Here is an 18,937-nt window from a genome sequence, read left to right as displayed (position 1 = left end):
TAACACTTTTGTTGTATATTCTAAAGCATTGTAAAAGTAATACTATGTCTCAGGACAAATTTATTCATTTACAAATATCCGAATGGAATTCATAGAATGATACGTAATCCTCAATTCCTTATACATATTCAAGAAAAAATATCCAAATTGAACAAACAGAAAGTAAATTATCATTGAACGTACATAGAATTTTCATATAAAGTTCATCTCATGTGACTTCATATATATGTAAACGTTATATACTTTTGTGTGACAACTATTTCTAATGTGAGCATCTTAAGATGGTTGGTTCTATCATATTATTCTATTTACAGACGCAACATACTTAAAAGGCCCATTTTTATTAATAATCATTTGTCAAGGTTAACTTTTTAAGATACACCCACTTCTAAATATCACTAGACATTTTTGGGATAGTGACATTAACTTACCACCTCTATAAATAAATGGAGTTGTCCCCTAAAATCATTTTTAATAGTGCCACCAACTAAGTTAGCCCCGGTTGCTTAAATGAGTCACCTTGCTTTGACCTTCCTTGGAACAAAGACAATATGTATTGTTGTTTTCACGATATCAAATTGGGCAAAGTTATTACCATTCATGTCTCCAAATATGGCTAAACCAAATAACTGTGCACTGTAGAAAAATAACAGTGGTGGAACATAAAAACTATTATATGACTTAAACTGTTCCTTGTCTTCCAAGTACAATAATTCTTTGCTACAATGAACTAGAATATACTAATTCTAAAAAAAGGAACTAGAATATACTGCTTTGACCCATCATGCTTAAAGATTGCACAAAAGAAGAAAATTGGGACCTCATCCGTGGTAGAAAAACAGATGCTTCCAAACTTCGCTGATGGACGACATTGGCCCATATGCTGTGCAGGTTCGGAAAAAGTTGTATGACAAAGTAATTATTGTTCTATCCAATTGTTAAAGATAACATTACTTGCGCTGCGCAACATGTTATTTTACTCTGTAGTTGGAAGGCGTTGGTGCCTACTGAACAACAAGTACAGCTTTGTATAAAAAAGGGTCTCAACAAACTTTTGTTAGAGGTCAAGTCACACACACAACTCGCATAGTCTACACCGGTGCACAAGGTGGGATATACAATGAGGACTCTATGCACCAGTTCTGAACATTCACATGGAAACCAGCTACCAGTTTTATAGAAAAATAAATAAATGAAAATCATGCTCCAATGCCTAAATATATGTGTTCTTTTACATTAAAAAATCTATGGTCCTAGGTACATTTGAAGTACACATGGAGAGAAAAAAAATTGTTACTACTGGATGCTGGATCACAAAACAAAAATTAGTGAGTTCTAGTGCCAGATGTCAGATCAAACATGACTGAATTGAATTAAAAAAAACTTTGTCACTGATAATTAACTGAAATGACAGAACTGTCTTTTCCATTATTGGTTGTCACTGATAAATGCGAATGATGCAAATACCAGAAATCTATCGGTGATCGATATATGCAATAAAAATTTCAGCTAAAATTTACGAAGGAAATCCTTAATTTATAGAGAAAATCACGTAAACTAGATATGTCTAAGCCATTTCATATATAAAGAATACAAAATAGCATAAAAATTTGAGGATATGACAGTTGAGAGCTTGGTGTGCCACAGTACAGGGAGAGACAGCGGTGGTTTGGAAAGGAAGAGGAGGGGTGAAAATAGGCTGGATTTTTAGGAATAGGTTACTATGGGACTTTTACCCACTCATACTAGGCTGGCGCGCAGTCATGATTCCAAATTTTTGCAAATCATATTCAAGTTCAAGTTTTTTTTTACCAATACAGCCCATATACCAATAATACTGAAATTCATTTTTGTACCAGTGATATTTTAACTTAAAGAATGTTCCAAAGAAACATTTTTCAGGGATTTTTTTTTGAAATTGACTCAACACAACCAAATTTTTTAGAACTCATTTGGTGAAGAAATAAAATAAAGTTCTTATATCCTCAAATGGCAAATACAAAACGAATAATGTTTGCAAGTAGCAGTGGAAATGGTTATTAACAAGATGGTCGATGCATGATTGATGTGCCTGAAAACCAAGGCGCCACCCCTGCTAATACTACTGGCATGTATCTACAGGGTCCAAGTCAACGATTGACTACGTACCTTATCAACTCCCCTCATTTGTGCAAATTAAGTTTCTATAATATTCAAGGTTGCTCGTGCGTGAGAGTAGTTAACCACGTCATCGCAATGATATGGATCTCACATCTTGGATGACCATGTGCATGTAGCAGCCACCTCATTCGACTGCATACAACTATCTGCTACTTCTACACATCTTGGAGTACTTTTTTAATACTATATGACAAATGTGGGGAAGTAGTAGTACTACTCTCTGTTTCTGAAAGCTTTAATTTATAAAGTTATTATTTTTTTAAACTTTAACTGAATTTTTCTTTCTTTAGAAAAAATATTAAAATTTATAATATCAAATTAATACTGTTATATTTATCATAGAATATAATTTTATAAGATACTTATTTTATATTATAAATATCGATCAAACTCTTTCTCTTTAAAGTTGGTTAAACTTAAAAAAGATTGACTAGTTGTTCGCAAGGATCTGGGATTCGACCGAAATACTCCGAATTTCAGCGAATTTCGTCCAATTCGGTTAGGTCCGAAATGAATTTTATGATTCAATTTCCGAAAATTCACCGAATTCAGTCCAAAATTGGACCGATTTTTTCCGAATTTCGTCCATTTCGGTTGGGGCTGAATTTTTTTTCAAAAATGAATCCCAGAACCTGTCAGAATCATTAGGTATAGTTTGAAATAAATGCTATTCCAATTATTATTATTATTATTATTATTATTATTATTATTATTATTATTATTATTATTATTATTATTATTATTATTATTATTATTATTATTATTATTATTATTATTATTATTATTATTATTATTATTATTATTATTATTATTATTATTATTATTATTATTATTATTATTATTATTATTATTATTATTATTATTATTATTATTATTATTATTATTATTATTATTATTAGCATTGTGAGCATCTCCAACAGTTATGCAATTGAAATTTGCCAATTGTTGGAGTTTGCCAAGTCCCTAAACGTTTTGGCAAAGGAAAAATAAGTTTATCTCCAAGTGTTTGGCATTTTTAACTTGGCATTTTACCAAAATAGTGGACCTAACTTTTTTGTACGGGAATCTTTTATGGTCGTGGCAAATTTTCTACGAGTCGTGCCCGTCGCCCTTCACCCTTCACCATCTGATTCTAGCCAGCCTGAATACAATGTTGTGTCTTCCATTGTACAATCTACATAAGACAAACAAGAGTATACCTACAAAATTAAATCACCTCTACAATATGTACTTGAACCAGCCGGCCAAAACATCCTCCCAACCGGCTGTCTTCTACTCCAAGTCGACCAAAGATTGTAATCCAAACCGCATAAAAAAATTGGATCGTAGGGAGTACCTAGCTGCGTCGAAGATGGAATAGCACGGGAGTTCCAGATCACGTCGCTGCGATTAATCTACTCTCCTCTCGTCGTTGGAAAAAAAAGAGGCAGCGGCGGCGGATCTCCTAGTTGCCCTAGCGTTGCATGAATGAAGCGAGGAGGCGCCAAACGATCTCCTACACCGAGGCGCCGACCCGAGCGAAGGAGGCGGCGCGCGGGGCGAGGACAGACGCGCGGCGGGGCGAGAATAGACGCGCGCGGCGCAAAGACGATACGCGCGCGAGGACTCTCGTACGTATCGCGTCAAACATCCGCGACGTGGGGAGTAGACAAAGAGTCCAAGATTCTAGGGATATCAAAATTGCCAAACCTTTGTGGCTATGCAAAAATGTCAAGTTTGGTCCATCAAATGTCAAGTTTGCCAAAATGCATAAGTCAAATGCAAAACTGTTGGAGAGCAATTTTTAAGCTTTTTGGCAAATTTCTAGAATACATAGTCTATTTGCATAACTGTTGGAGATGCTTTGGAAGTAAATGCGTTTAATCGATGAGAGGCGAGAGACGTGATCCGCCATGCGATTGCTCGCTGAGTTCTCTGAACCATGGCTGGTGGGTGGTGGCAAGTCCGACGGGTCGTCGGACGGATGCGACCAGCCTCGTCCTCCGCATCGCCACCGTTGCGCTCTCGGTGGCCTGGGCGGCGGCCACGATTTGCGTCCGCCTCCCGTCCCAGTGCTCTCGGTGGACGACGAAAGCAAGGCGGCCAATAAGTCGCTGTCCGAGCTCGTCGACACCGCCGCGCATGGAGGTGCTGCTCTACTCGTCGTCGGCGCTGTCGTCGTTCTCCGTGGACGACTTCGATCGGCACCTGCGGCCGCCGCAGGGTCGCCGGCGTCTGCAAGGGCTCCGGCGAGTTCTGCCAGCGGGTCCGTGCGTCGGGAGCCATCTCGATATGGCCGTGGCCGCCGTCGCGCTGTCTGCGTCCAAGTACCTGAAAGGGTGATGATCCCAAGGCAAAGCCGGGTTGTGGCCACGGCTGCCATAGCCGCCATTAGCGCATCTTGTTAGGTTGATCTCAGGCCCAGCCCAACGGCTGGGGCCTCTTACCCCCTGGATCGCGCCCTGATCGGGGGCGCCCAACCGATCCATGGTTGGTGGGCCCCCGACGCGCTGCGCTATATAAACAGGAGTGGGGGCCGCAGGCACGCAACTTGAGGTTCGTCGTGCATACACCCCACTCGACAAACCCTAGGCCATCCGATCGGCTCGCGCAGTGGCGTCGGGAAGCACCACCGCGTCGCCTCCGTTCTACTCCTTCCCCATCATCGTCGGGCAGTGCCGCTGGAGACCCGAAGGTCGCCGTGATCTACATCGGCGCAACACCAACACCCACACCATGGACCCCTCCGGATCTGCTACCGCTGCCAACGACGGTCGAAACCCTAAACTCTGGATCTACGTGTTTCTACTTAGTTGTAATGAATCTAGTGTATATTTATGTACGTTATCGTCTATGTTACTTCCGTATCCCGAATCCCTGTTTCATCTATTGCTAGTAGATCCTGTAGATCTATCAATGGTATCAGCCGATCTAGTAAATAGATCGGGGTTTTCGGGTTTACAGCAAGAAGAAGGAGGGGATTCTCGAAACCCTAATCCTAACTCAGTCAAAACCGAGACCACCCTAACCCTAACGCCCAGATCCCAACAAGCACAGATCGGGGAAAGGGACACCTAACCCCAGTAAACACAAGAAACATAGCAGAGAGATCCAGATCGAAGAAAGAAAATAAAAACGGCCGGGGACACCACGCCAACGCGCGGCTCTCCGTGGCCGGCCAAGCGAGGCACCGCGCACGAAGCCGCTCGACGGCGGCGCGCTCTGCACAGGGCGAGCGCGCACACCGGCGAAGGGGCTCGGGGCGGCGCCGTTCTTTTTTTTTTTTCGGCCGCCGAGTTAACGCCGGCTGCTGCGGCAGCTCTGCTGCTACTCAGTGTGGCGCGGGCTGGGGAGGCAGGCGCGATCGAGAAGAAGCAGAGAGGGGCAGAGAAGGGTTGCGGGCGACGGCGGGGGCCCTGCTACTGGGCGCGGTCCCGCCGGCGGCGGCTCCCTGCCGTCAGGCACAGAGAGAGAACGCAGAGAAATGGGCTAGGGTTTCAAGGGGCGAGCCGGCCTGGGGGTTTTGTTTCCCGCGAAAACGAAGGACGACCGTCGGATCTCATCCAACGGCCGAGATTGCACAGAAACGAAGCTGGGCCACTTTCGGCCCAGGCGGGATGGGGTTTTCCCGGCCCAGGCCCAGGTTGCGGCCTGGGAGCGGGGGGCGCCTGCGCGCGAAATGGCCATGGGCCGTTTTCCCCTAACTGGGCCGCGAGCATCCAGTCAGAGAAGAAAAAAAAAAAAATGCCGCGCTGCTGGGCCGCTTCAAGCGAGCCGGCCCAGGCTGCGTTTTCGCCAGCGCCCACGCTCGTGCATGGCCTGGGCCTGAACGCACAGAGGCCGAATGGCCTGCTCAGCATAATACAGCACAGAAATTTTTTATTTTTTCTTTAAATTTTTTTTTTTTTCAGAAGCATTTGAATATTGATTTACCCAGTTTTTGACTCTATTTAATCTGCACCAACGTGTTTATTACTTAGAGAGCAAGATCAGCTAGTTATGCTTCTGAAAATAGCAAGAAAATTAAAATTTTCCGCTGCGCAAGTTATATTTTAATTCTCCTATTAAATTGAACCAACGGGATATTTAATTTGAGAAATGAGTTTTAAAGCCTAGTTCTTTGTGATATTGTTATTTTTTGACCAACGTTAATAATAACAATATTACAAATTCCAAGTTCTAATTTTATGCATTTATTCTATTCTGCCCAACGGTGATTAGAATTTATGTAGAGAGTTAATTTTTGTATATCTTAATTTTGACCAACGTTAAATTAAGATATGCAATTATTTTTCCTAGATTTAATGTTGATGTTCTCACCATTTTTTCATGTTTAATTTCAGACCAAGCACTCAATGCGATGCACTTCATCAGTGCAATCCCAAAGCTGACGGGACAGAACTATGTTCTGTGGCGCGAGGAACTTGATGCTGCTCTAGCACTTGCTGAGATAGATTTGGCTCTTCAGGAGCCAAAGCCCACTGAGCCAGAGGAGCCCGAAAGGGCTCAGAATGAGACCGATGAAGCTTTTGCTAATCGGAAGCGAGACTTTGCTCCCATCAGAGCAAAGTATGATCTTGAGAAGTACAAGTGGGAAAAGTCAAACCGCAAGTGCAAGATTGTCATCAAGAAAACCATCACAGAGGGCCTAAGAGGTGCAATCCCAGAATGTGACACAGCAAAAGAATATCTTGAGAAAGTGAAGAATCAGTTCACTGGTTCCACCAAAGCTCATGCTTCCACCCTGATCCAGAAACTCACTAACATGAGGTTCACAGGGGGGAGTGTGAGAGAGCACATTCTGAGCATGAGCACCATGGCAGCCAAGTTAGAGAAGCTAAAGATGCCCCTCGCTGATGGTTTCCTCATTCACCTAGCTCTAAACTCACTTCCTAAAGAGTATGAGACATTTGTTGTTAACTACAACACACAGCCAGAGGAGTGGGATTTAGAGAAGGTGATTGCTATGTGTGTGCAAGAGGAAGAAAGGCTCAAGAATGCAAATGGTGGTTCTGTGAACTTTGTGAAAGGAAAGAACAAGAAGCCATTCTACAACAAGAAAGCACCAGATGCCTCCACCTCCCAGAACAAGGGAGGAAGCACTTCACAGCCTAAAGCACACCCAAAGCAAGACAACCAGCACAGGCAGGAGGACCCGGATCGCTGTAGATGGTGTAATGAAACAGGGCATTGGAAGCATGACTGCCCTAAGTTCATGAAACATTGCCTAGTGAAAGGTGAGGACATTATAACTTTTGTTGATGAATCCTTATATCTAAGTTATGCTAGATCCACATGGTGGATTGACTCAGGTGCAACTGTTCATGTTGCAAACTCTTTGCAGGGATTCAGTGGAGGGAGAACCCTTCAAAGAGGAGAAAGACAGATTAAGGTGGCCACTGGTGTTGAAGCTGAAGTTCAAGCTATAGGAAATTTATCTCTAGATTTAGCTAGTGGCTTCACCCTTGAGTTGCATGATGTTCTTTATGTTCCCTCTTTAGCTAGAAATTTAATTTCAGTTTCATGTTTATCAGACTATGGTTTTGATTGCCATTTCAGCAAGAATGATTGTAAGCTACAGTTAAATAATAAATGTGTGGGTCTTGCCTTCCGACAAGACAAACTTTATTTATTATCTTTGTCTGAGAATGTGAATGCTGAATGTAATAATGTTGAGAATGCAATACCCGCAGATGCTAGCAAGAAAAGAAAGAGAATTGATTCCTCATCGAAATTATGGCACTGTCGTTTAGGCCATATTTCGAGGGGGAGAATAGAACGCTTAGTCAAAGAATCAATCCTCCCACCATTAGAACTCTCAGAGTTAGAGCAATGCGTTGATTGCATTAAAGGCAAGTTAGTAAAGAACATAAAGAAAGGCGCTAAGCGAAGCATGGGAGTACTCGAATTGATCCACACAGACATCTGTGGACCTTTTCCAGTGACATCTGTGGATGGTTTTGATTCCTTCATCACATTCACAGATGACTACTCTCGTTTTGGATACATCTATCCAATCAAAGAACGCTCAGAAGCTTTAGACAAATTTAAGATATTCAAGGCTGAGGTTGAAAACCAACTAGACAGAAAAATCAAAGTAGTAAGATCTGACCGTGGGGGGGAGTACTACGGTCGACATACCCCTTATGGACAAGTTCCTGGACCTTTTGCAAGGTTCTTACAGGAAAATGGCATAGTAGCCCAGTATTCAATGCCAGGGGACCCACAGCAGAATGGAGTAGCAGAAAGGCGTAACCGTACTCTAATGGATATGGTGCGCAGCATGATGAGCTATTCCACTCTGCCACTGAGTTTGTGGATGGAGGCCTTAAAAACCGCCATTCATATTCTCAACAGAGTTCCAAGCAAGTCAGTACTTAAAACCCCGTATGAGTTGTGGACCGGCAGGAAACCCTCAGTCAACCATCTGCGTGTCTGGGGGAGCCCCGCTGAAGCAAAAGTGTTTAACCCAAACATAGGAAAGCTAGACCCCAAAACAGTAAGTTGTCATTTCATTGGCTATCCAGAAAAGTCGAAAGGTTATCGTTTCTACTGCCCTGGTAGACATACCAAGTTTGTGGAAACGAGACACGCTAGTTTTCTAGAAGATCAGATGATCAGGGGGAGCAAGGCAGCGCGAGAAATTAACCTTGAAGAGAAGCGGGTGTTCGTGCCCATTCCCATGGTGCAAGAACCCTACTTTACGCTGCCTGTTGTTGTTGGATCTACACCAGTAGTGACAACACCTGCTGCTTTTTCGCCTATGGCCAATTTGGAACCTGTCCCTCAGGAGCCGAATGAACCCATAGTCGAAGAACAACAGCCCCAACAAGAGCAACCTCAAGAAGAAATGCCAGTAGCAGAAACTTCTGGCAGACCTCAAAGAGCAAGAAAGTCTCCTATTCCAGATGACTATATAGTCTATGAATGCGAAGAAGTTCAGATGGAGGATGAACCCACTTCATTTGAAGAAGCCATGAGGAGCACCGAAGCATCTAAGTGGCAAGAAGCCATGGAAGATGAATTAAAGTCTATGAGTACCAATAAAGTTTGGGACCTAGAGAACATTCCTGAAGGAGCCAAAACAGTAGGCTGCAAATGGGTCTACAAGGTGAAACGTGACTCCAAAGGGAACATAGAAAGGTACAAAGCAAGACTGGTAGCCAAGGGTTTTACTCAGCGAGAAGGGATAGATTATAATGAAACATTCTCTCCCGTCTCGAGCAAGGACTCTTTTAGAATCATAATGGCCCTAGTGGCACATTTTGATCTAGAATTGCATCAAATGGATGTGAAGACAGCTTTCCTCAATGGGGATCTAGAAGAAAGAGTATACATGGCACAACCGAAAGGTTTTGTTGTGACAGGCAAAGAAAGAATGGGCTGTCGCCCGAAGAAATCCATTTATGGATTAAAGCAAGCATCCAGGCAGTGGTATTTAAAGTTTGATAAGACAATCAGAAAGTTTGGGTTTAAGGAGAACGTTGAGGACAATTGCGTATATGCAAAGTTTAAGAATGGGAAATACATTTTCCTAGTACTGTATGTAGATGACATTCTACTAGCCAGTAGTGATGTCACTCTAATGCAGGAAACCAAGAGATTTTTGTCCTCAAATTTCGATATGAAAGATTTAGGTGAAGCTTCTTTTGTCTTGGGCATAAAGATTCACCGAGATAGAAGTCGAGGGGTATTGGGATTGTCCCAAGAGGCATATATAGAGAAAATATTGAAGAAATTCAATATGCATAAGTGTAGACCTTCACCTGCTCCTATTGTAAAAGGTGACAAGTATGGGGAACATCAATGTCCCAAGAGCAAGTTCGAGCGCGATCGCATGCAAGCCGTTCCATACGCTTCAGCTGTCGGAAGCTTACAGTATGCTCAAGTGTGCACACGCCCAGACCTGGCTTTTGTGACCGGGTTACTTGGTAGATATCAAAGTAATCCAGGTATGGAACACTGGAATCTAGTAAAGAAAGTCTTAAGGTACTTGCAAGGCACGAAAGGGCTCATGTTAACCTATAGAAGAACTGATGACCTACAAATAGTAGGGTATTCAGATTCTGATTACGCGGGAGATGATAGAAAGTCTACCTCAGGGTATATATTCACTCTCGCGCAAGGAGCCATATCATGGAAGAGCTCAAAACAAACAATAGTCACTGCATCGTCCACAATGTATGCTGAGTTTATTGCTTGTTATGAGGCATCAGGACAGGTGAATTGGCTTAAGAAATTTATACCCAGTTTAAAGGTGGTCGACAGCATCGATAAACCACTAAAGTTGTATTGTGACAACGAGCCAGCAGTGTTGTATGCTCACAACAATAAGTCAAGCAATGCAGCCAAGCACATTGACATAAAATATTATGTTGTCAAGGATAAAATCCGGGATCACGTCATAAGTCTTGAACATATAAGCACAGAAAAGATGCTAGCGGATCCGCTTACCAAAGGCTTACCGCCCAACGTGTTCAGAGAACATGTAGCCGGCATGGGTTTAAGGGAAAGCCTGTGATTCCTGGATAGTAAGGGGCCCAAGGCGAGAATTCATCTCTAAATAGAAAAGTGTTTGTGGTTGTCTAATCTAGCAGTGATAACTGTCAAGATGAAGCATGCTCAATACACTGATTTGTGATGGGGTGAGTTGACAAAGCGAGATAGCACAGTTGAGATCAAGGGGGAGAATGTTAGGTTGATCTCAGGCCCAGCCCAACGGCTGGGGCCTCTTACCCCCTGGATCGCGCCCTGATCGGGGGCGCCCAACCGATCCATGGTTGGTGGGCCCCCGACGCGCTGCGCTATATAAACAGGAGTGGGGGCCGCAGGCACGCAACTTGAGGTTCGTCGTGCATACACCCCACTCGACAAACCCTAGGCCATCCGATCGGCTCGCGCAGTGGCGTCGGGAAGCACCACCGCGTCGCCTCCGTTCTACTCCTTCCCCATCATCGTCGGGCAGTGCCGCTGGAGACCCGAAGGTCGCCGTGATCTACATCGGCGCAACACCAACACCCACACCATGGACCCCTCCGGATCTGCTACCGCTGCCAACGACGGTCGAAACCCTAAACTCTGGATCTACGTGTTTCTACTTAGTTGTAATGAATCTAGTGTATATTTATGTACGTTATCGTCTATGTTACTTCCGTATCCCGAATCCCTGTTTCATCTATTGCTAGTAGATCCTGTAGATCTATCACATCTCTGCGCCTCCCTTGGTCCCTTAACCAGCGGTCAATCATAATAATTAATAGGAAATGTTTGCTTATTTGGAGAGTTGAATATTGAGATGAATTTCTTGCTACAAGAAAATGTCTGTGTAATTAAGTTCATACTGAAATTGAAATGTTCAGAGGATCGATTACTACTTTGCATAGATTTCTGTATTCTGTCTGGAGTGGAAATTCAGTTTAGTACTTGGTAGTTGGTACACGGTATTGTGTTCAGACTTTGTCGTAAATTTTTAACATTAATTTTATTCGTGGCATCATCCTGGTGACATCAAAGCTTTTAACCATGATCTGCTTTGAAAAGTGGGGAGCAGAATGTTTTCTAGTGCAGAGTTTCAATTTTGGAAGTCAGCCTGCATATTTTTATTTTGTAACCAGTACCCAACATTGAAAGGTATACTTATTTGTTGGATTGTGATCTCGGCAAATGCTATGATAATGAAAAGATTAATTAACCACATAATTAATTAAGGTTTAAGTAAGAGGTCCACATGTCATGTCATATCTATCCAACGTATGTCGTCTAGGGTTTGGCCCCCTGGCCCATAGCGCATTATATAAGCAGATGCACCTCTGGTGCCTTCCTATCTTATCCCACCAAAACGATCAAATCAGACGCTGTGATGGCGTCCCGAAGGCCGCCGCTACCCGGCACAAGGAGATCAACATCTGCAGAGGGTTCCTCAACCCTCAGCTGGTGAATCACGTCTATCTTCACGACCACCAACGTCTGCATCACCATCGGAGACTCCTATGGCGACTGCCAATGCTGGTCTAGAACTAATCTTCTCAGTATTTTCGTAATAGTTAATTAATGGTTATGCATGTATTCATGTGTTTATGCTATGGTTAGATCTATCATTATTTTGTACATGTGCTGCGTTTGTTTTCAAAAAGGTCACAATCAAAACATATAAAACCTCTTGTGTGTTTCCATGTGACTGCATCCCAAATATGATTTGGGCCTTCGATTCCTCTTCTCGTACTACCAATGTAGCCCTGAAAGCAAATGAGATTGCCTGGAATGTTTTATTGAATTGATGGACAGAGGTGGTGTAAGGAAAAAGGAGATCTTGAGGTTTAGAAAAGTGGTACCAATCAAGATCTCCTCAAATAGCTCTCTAACCAAAACAACACAGGGGGCCGGCTGTGATAGCCCTAGTGCTGCACCACTCACGCATATAGCACATAGTATAGCGGTCTAAACAAAGCCACAATCTGAATTTATATGACGCAGATTTCATTTTCCAAATCTTTTAAGAATAGTTAAATATCACCGCGTGCCAATGTGGGTCATCTGAAATGTTTCCTTTGGCTTGGAGAGGGATTCGACCCTAATTGTTAACTGCAAGTGCTAACACAAAATCTTAGTCTGAGATGACCCAAGGATATAGATCAATTGTTGGTTGCTTCACGCCTTCATTCAGAGACAAGTTCTCCACTACTGCAAGCATCTGGACCCAGTTTATACACAGCTTGGTTTGTGCATTGATCTGGTACTCTTGTTGTCACTCATTGCCTTCTCTTCTCAAGTTCTCATCGATGGCCGAGGAGGTGTGGAAAGCCCTGAGCCTCCTCTTTCGCATCGCCGCGCTCGGTCTGTCGCTGGCGGCTGCCATCGTGATGGCCACCGCGAGCCAGCTGGTCATCGGCGGCGGCGGCGGCCATGAATCCTCGAGCTACTCCGTTTCCTTCGGCCAGTACAACGCTCTAAGGTACGTACCGTACCAAAGAGGCTTTTAAACAGTGAAATTAAAAGTGATGATGCTGCCAACGTGCATTGAGATCCGTGCCGGTCGTGCAGGTACTTCGTGGCGGCCGGCGCGATCTCGGCCGTCTGCTCGGCGGCGGCGCTGTACCTGTTCGCGGTGCGCGCCGACTTCACGGTCGTCGTCGTGTCGCTGCCGCTGGTTCCCGTCCTCGACGCCGCCGCGCAGGGCTTCCTCTTCTCGGCGGCCGGCGCGGCCTTCGCGACCCGTGACGTGGTTGGTGGCGGCACCAGTGCGGGAAGAGGCAGCAGCGTGTGCGACGCCGCCGGCGCGTTCTGCGGTAGGGTGACCGTCGCGGCGGCCGTCTGCGCGTTCGCGGCCGTCTCCGTCGCCACCGCGGCACTGGCCAGCAGGGATGCGGGCGGCGGCAGCTCGGAAGGGCGGCGTTTTGAATGGTGATGAGGTTGCTCGATCGATCGGCCGCTGCATGCGCGCGCCATTGCTCGCATCGATCGTCGTTTTCATCTGAGATGATGGAGCTAGCCATATGGAGGAGATCGAGTGTCGAATCTTTGAAGAGTGAACGGTGAGGTACTACCTTGTATATAAGCCCACGGTGATTTTGTAACATAAAAAGTTTGTAACACGTTGTTACGCTTCTTTTAATGAAATAAAAACTTTGTAACATGTTAACCACTCGATCGAGAAAAAAAATATATAAGCCCACGGTGATTTTAATCCTTCAGTTGAACGGATTCAGTTCTTTTTATTTTTAACGAACCAGCAAGGTACGACGTACGAGAACTATGCGTCTCATCTTTCATCATCATGCATGGATGACAAAGTAAAAAGATATGGGGGATTTTTTTTGGCCTCATTTTTCACTTCGCAGGAGATCAAACAGATGAGTACCTCTCATATCACTTCATTTTTTTATCCGAATCGCGACTAAAAGAAAACGTGTTGACTAAAATCTTTCATAGGCATAGGGTCACCAAATCCATAATCACAGTGAAAATTTTATATGTCATAATGAAACATTGTGCTACTGTAATCTTTTTCAGTGCACGGTGCATATGTTTAAACTTAAAAACACTGTATTGAAAAGGTAGCATGTTGCCTTATTCTTTTATTTGAGTAATTTAGTTTGGAGCTCAGATTTCATATAAACGATACTGCGTTGAAACAGGAAGGGACCGGAGCACTTGATTTTATTTACCGTGACTACTATATGAAGCTCACCAAGTAAAATATGTAAGTATACTAGACTATTTTCTGAAATGAGCCGTATCCAACAGCAATAGATAGAACTAATTTAAATAAAGAACAAAAAATTAGGATCGTTTGTTTTTTAACGGGTATGTCCGATCGATATTCATTTGGGCATTTGGTCGTATGGCTCCTCGAGAAGAAAATCTGCCTAGAGTACGTTGTTAGGAGGGAGTAACTACTCCTAGAGAGTAGAAAAAATTTACCATATATATATATATATATATATATATATATATATATATATATATATATATATATATATATATATATATATATATATATATATATATATATATATATATATATATATATATATATATATATATATATATATATATATATATATATATATATATATATATATATATATATATATATATATATATATATATATATATATATATATATATATATATATATATATATATATATATATATATATATATATATATATATATATATATATATATATATATATATATATATATATATAATGGCCAAATATATACTGGGCTCTGGCCTAATATTGACCCATTAAGGCATAGCCGTATTTGACTAGTGTGTCGTGCCTACCAATGGTCAATGCTTGTGGCGCTACGGTGTAGGAGTAGTGGGCTTTTAACAGGCCAGCGATTAATTATGCAAAGCCAAACTGGCAGTTGGCATACTGTGTGGGAGGAGCCACGTATGACACATCCATCACGTTAGACTGGCCTAGCCACAAGCTACGATGACTATTGGGTTGCGTCATTCCTAGACTGGGCCCATGGGCTATGCTGATGGGGCTTAGATCTTATAGGCGCATCTTTTCACATCCAACTCATGGCCATTTTCTTACCCGAAAAAAAAGTTTGATTTTAGTTATTCCGGCCGTGTGCCTCAACTTTTCAAAATAGTTCACTTTTGCACCTAGGCAGGTTCTGATGGTAGTTTTATTGATGTGGCACCATGTCAAAAGAGGTAAATCGAACTAAGTTGAATAATAAAGAAGGTAGATTGGGCTAGAAATAATTTTTATTAAGAAAATATCTACAAATTAATAAAAATAAAAGTATTCAACCATTTGTACATGAAAAAATAATGTAATTAAAAAATGTTAAATTGGTTTAATCTTAAAAATTCATAGAAAAATTATCTGTCTCAAAAAATTGTGGAACTTGTTTTGGATTTTCCTAAAAGCATGCTCTATGTTATTTGAATTTGTTTGGGACCTTGATAGACTCATTTTGTTCTTATTCGCTAGTAGAAGGCTCTTGTATCTATTATATTTCGTTGAGAATGATCATCCGAACTACATGCAGGCGTCAACAACTCATCCCACGCCAAGCTCATGGTGGTGGCTCCTTCGACACAAGTCACCAATCTCCTGGTGACGACAGCTCTTTTGCACTGGGCTCGTCGGGGGACCCAGAAGCGCGATTGTGATGGGTAGCTCGGCGATGGAGCGATGCGAGGTTGGCCAATGACACCTTGACCTAGGTGGCTCAAGGGACCGGAGGGCGACGCGCCATCAGGTATTGATGCCTGATTAGGATGAGTCCAGAAAAATATTTAGGAGGTTTCCTTCTACCTTGAGATACTATATCAATGATAAAAATTTGTAGAAGTATATCAATTATAAAAATTTGTAAAAGGGGCTAAGGGAGGGCTTCATATGGGTTCTGCGACCATACGGGGGTTGGAACCTCGAGAACCCCACCGTTGCTCCGTCACTGTGCCCGATGCCGGCATAGTGGGCCGGGAGATCTTGGAAGGAGAGAGAAGAGAAAGTTGAGGATGTTTGCTTTGGATTAAAATTGGGCCTCACAATGACAAGTGGGCCCAGTGTGATTGTTCTTGGTTAAAGATGTAGAAAACAGTGTGTATGGCTCATGCTCATCTTTGCAACCAAATAAAGAACTTGAATAAACCCATTTGTAGCAACCAAACACGAGATAGAATGGTGCCATATCCCACTACACGTCCATAAAAACTAAATACACACATATTTCCTTCCCCGTGTACGAGAACACCACACAACATTCCTATTTGTATGAGGTCGTCACTAAAACTGCGCATATGCCTTCGCATGCTGCTCAAGGTCCACTGTAAGGGGCTATGACCAGATGAAAAACTTCATGCTCATTAGCTCGCTCGCCTCGTGGCTGGCTCGGCTCAGCACGACTCGGCTCATTGTGATAACCAACTGAGTCGAGCCAAAACTTTAGCTTGTTAGCTATAATAAGCCAACTTGAGCCAGCTGGCAAGCCAATCATGAGCCAAACAAGCCATGCTTCTAGGGAAAAAAATCAATAGAACTCATATTAATTTTGTATTATTACTTCTTATCTTGCACTCCACAATTGGTTGATGACTGGTCTAGACCCTATAAAGTTTGGACTATTACTATTACCATCATTTTGTTTTTAATGGATGTATAAATACTCGTGGACGCATTATATATGGTATGGAGCATGGACCATAGATATATGGTTTAATACAATAGTATATTATTATACTTTTATACATGCTAGCATATATTAATTTTTCATTCAATTTAAGGCTGTCGGATGTGTTATTTTGTATAATTACTATTTTCAGACTTTAAATAAATATAAATATTATATTTTGTGTACCTTTTTATCTAGCCTTGTACAAGGCTCACCATTTTTGTTTACATAACAGTTTCTTGAGAACAACTTGTGTCTGTGATGGCATATGAATATGACTTTTGTAAACATAGAGAAAACTAACTCTAACTACCGTAACTTCATAACAAAAGAAGAGGTACGACTCTGAGCTTGGGACATTACTCTCCTATATCGAGAGAGACGAAAGGTCTCTGTCTTATCCGGGATGGAGGGAGTAGCAAAATATGTGAAATGTTACCAAGTTCGTGAGCCAACTAATAAGTGGTTGTTTGGATGCCCATTTATTTATCTCAAAATAGATTGGAGTGAAAATTAGACTAGGTTCTACTCTAATCCACTCCAATACATGTGGTTTGAGGTACATACATAAACACCCAAACAAGGCCTTAAGTAACTTGGTTGGCACACAGGACACTACATAAGCAGATATATATGAAATACCATCTCAGTCATATATATATATAGTGAAAGATCTCACACAGGAAACTACATAAGAAGAAATGAAGTGCTTCGCTACATGCCTAAATCCCGCCGGTACAGAAGTTCAGATACAACAAATTACCTACTACCAGAACCTGGAGCATCATGCCCAAACCTAACTACCAAACAAAATGCCGAGATCCAAACTGTCAGACTCAAAACGTGTTGGTTTTGCTTCCTCGTCACTTTCATCATCAGTGTACCATAAATTGCAAGAAGCATCAGGCGAGCCCATTTCATATAGGTCAATGGCAGGGTGTCTCAGATCTTCCACTCCTTGGTTCTTGCATGCATAACATTGGCCTGGCGATAAAAGGCAAGCAAAATGTATTAGAAAACTTTAAGTACATTCACACATATTCGTATATGACATTGTACGGTTGCTATTACCATTTTCGTTTAGATCCAACGGATAGCATAAATAATACTTTCGCCTAAAAACCTCCTTCACTTCAGCAAAATACAGCCTCACTTTCCAATCAGCTTTTGGCATCTTCATCCTCACAGTGAAGTTATAATGATGGTACACCTTGTCATAGCTCTCCACATTAAAACACTGGTGCTGAAGTTCATCAAGGTGGTAGTCCTCTAGCTTCTGACAACAAATCAACATAAGGATATATTGGAAAAGTTCTAAAGTTTCAAAGTTTAATTTGTAAAAAACTATGCGTACCGCAAGATGTCGATTTATGTCAATGAACTTCTTGAAACACAGCATCACCTCCTCGTTCATCCAAGCCGTTCCATTCGACTTCCTTTATTGTGGGAATAAAGTATCATAAACCAATTCAAAACATCGATAGTTCTTTTTTTGCATACATAAAAAGTAATAAAGCTACACTAGAGGTATGACTCGAATGAAGGTTTGTAAGCATGACATGCAGCAACTGTTTAGAAATTTCACTCTTGTTAAATCTGGATGACTAGTAGGGTAAAATACAAAAGTTAGGGTAAATGACACCATACATGAATATTATCAATATTCTCTCAAAATATTACAAAAGTATCAATGGGTAGCAGTAGCCAACTAGCCGGATAACTTATTACTACCACAGCATTTGATTGTATGATAGGCAGTCATAGGCCCCAAGCCTATGATGTCCCAGCATCCTACGAGGGTGGCGACATTACATAGGGCAGCTACCACTCTCAGACTTTGCTACTATGAGGCTGGTGATGGTGTCACAACCTTGCCTTCCAAGTCATTAGAAAGTTTATTAAGCAAAAGTAAAAAGGCGCCCTTCAGTTTTCTACCTCTCAGCCTCCTCTCTCCCTCCTACTTTTCACTATTTGTGCCAGCACCCTTCATGGTCACTAGCCTTATCCTCCCCTACCAGCAAACCAAGACCATAATTACTAGCACTGCTTTACTCTAAAAATATATTAAAAAACTATTATGTAATCACAACAATGCAGCATATGAAATTACTAAAGCCTAAAATTTCCATTTTACATATGACAGGAAGGCTTA

At 42.2% G+C, this 18,937-nt stretch overlaps 2 protein-coding genes across 2 annotated transcripts; both read left to right on the top strand.

Moving 5' to 3' along the window:
• LOC110435725 lies at positions 6,484-7,774 on the top strand. The gene is made up of 2 exons (XM_021461688.1): positions 6,484-7,376; positions 7,484-7,774. The coding sequence occupies exons 1-2, from the start codon at positions 6,500-6,502 to the stop codon at positions 7,528-7,530; spliced, it is 924 nt and encodes a 307-aa protein (XP_021317363.1). The 5' UTR covers positions 6,484-6,499; the 3' UTR covers positions 7,531-7,774.
• Positions 12,251-13,789, top strand: LOC8068358 (CASP-like protein 1U1). Its single transcript, XM_002451159.2, has 2 exons — positions 12,251-13,090; positions 13,180-13,789. The coding sequence occupies exons 1-2, from the start codon at positions 12,753-12,755 to the stop codon at positions 13,541-13,543; spliced, it is 702 nt and encodes a 233-aa protein (XP_002451204.2). The 5' UTR covers positions 12,251-12,752; the 3' UTR covers positions 13,544-13,789.

The sequence above is a fragment of the Sorghum bicolor genome, chromosome 5 (genome assembly GCF_000003195.3).
Source record: "Sorghum bicolor cultivar BTx623 chromosome 5, Sorghum_bicolor_NCBIv3, whole genome shotgun sequence".
NCBI lineage: Eukaryota > Viridiplantae > Streptophyta > Magnoliopsida > Poales > Poaceae > Sorghum > Sorghum bicolor.
The sequence above is the reverse complement of the archived record's forward strand: the minus strand, read 5'-3'. Positions and strand labels throughout refer to the sequence as shown.

Excerpts from the sequence above, each read along its gene's own strand:
- LOC110435725 (XM_021461688.1), top strand. The coding sequence starts at position 6,500 with ATGCACTTCATCAGTGCAATCCCAAAGCTGACGGGACAGAACTATGTT. Across the intron at positions 7,377-7,483 it reads GAAACATTGCCTAGTGAAAG|GGATTCAGTGGAGGGAGAAC; the intron begins GTGAGGACATTA and ends AACTCTTTGCAG.
- LOC8068358 (XM_002451159.2), top strand. The coding sequence starts at position 12,753 with ATGACCCAAGGATATAGATCAATTGTTGGTTGCTTCACGCCTTCATTC. Across the intron at positions 13,091-13,179 it reads GGCCAGTACAACGCTCTAAG|GTACTTCGTGGCGGCCGGCG; the intron begins GTACGTACCGTA and ends CCGGTCGTGCAG.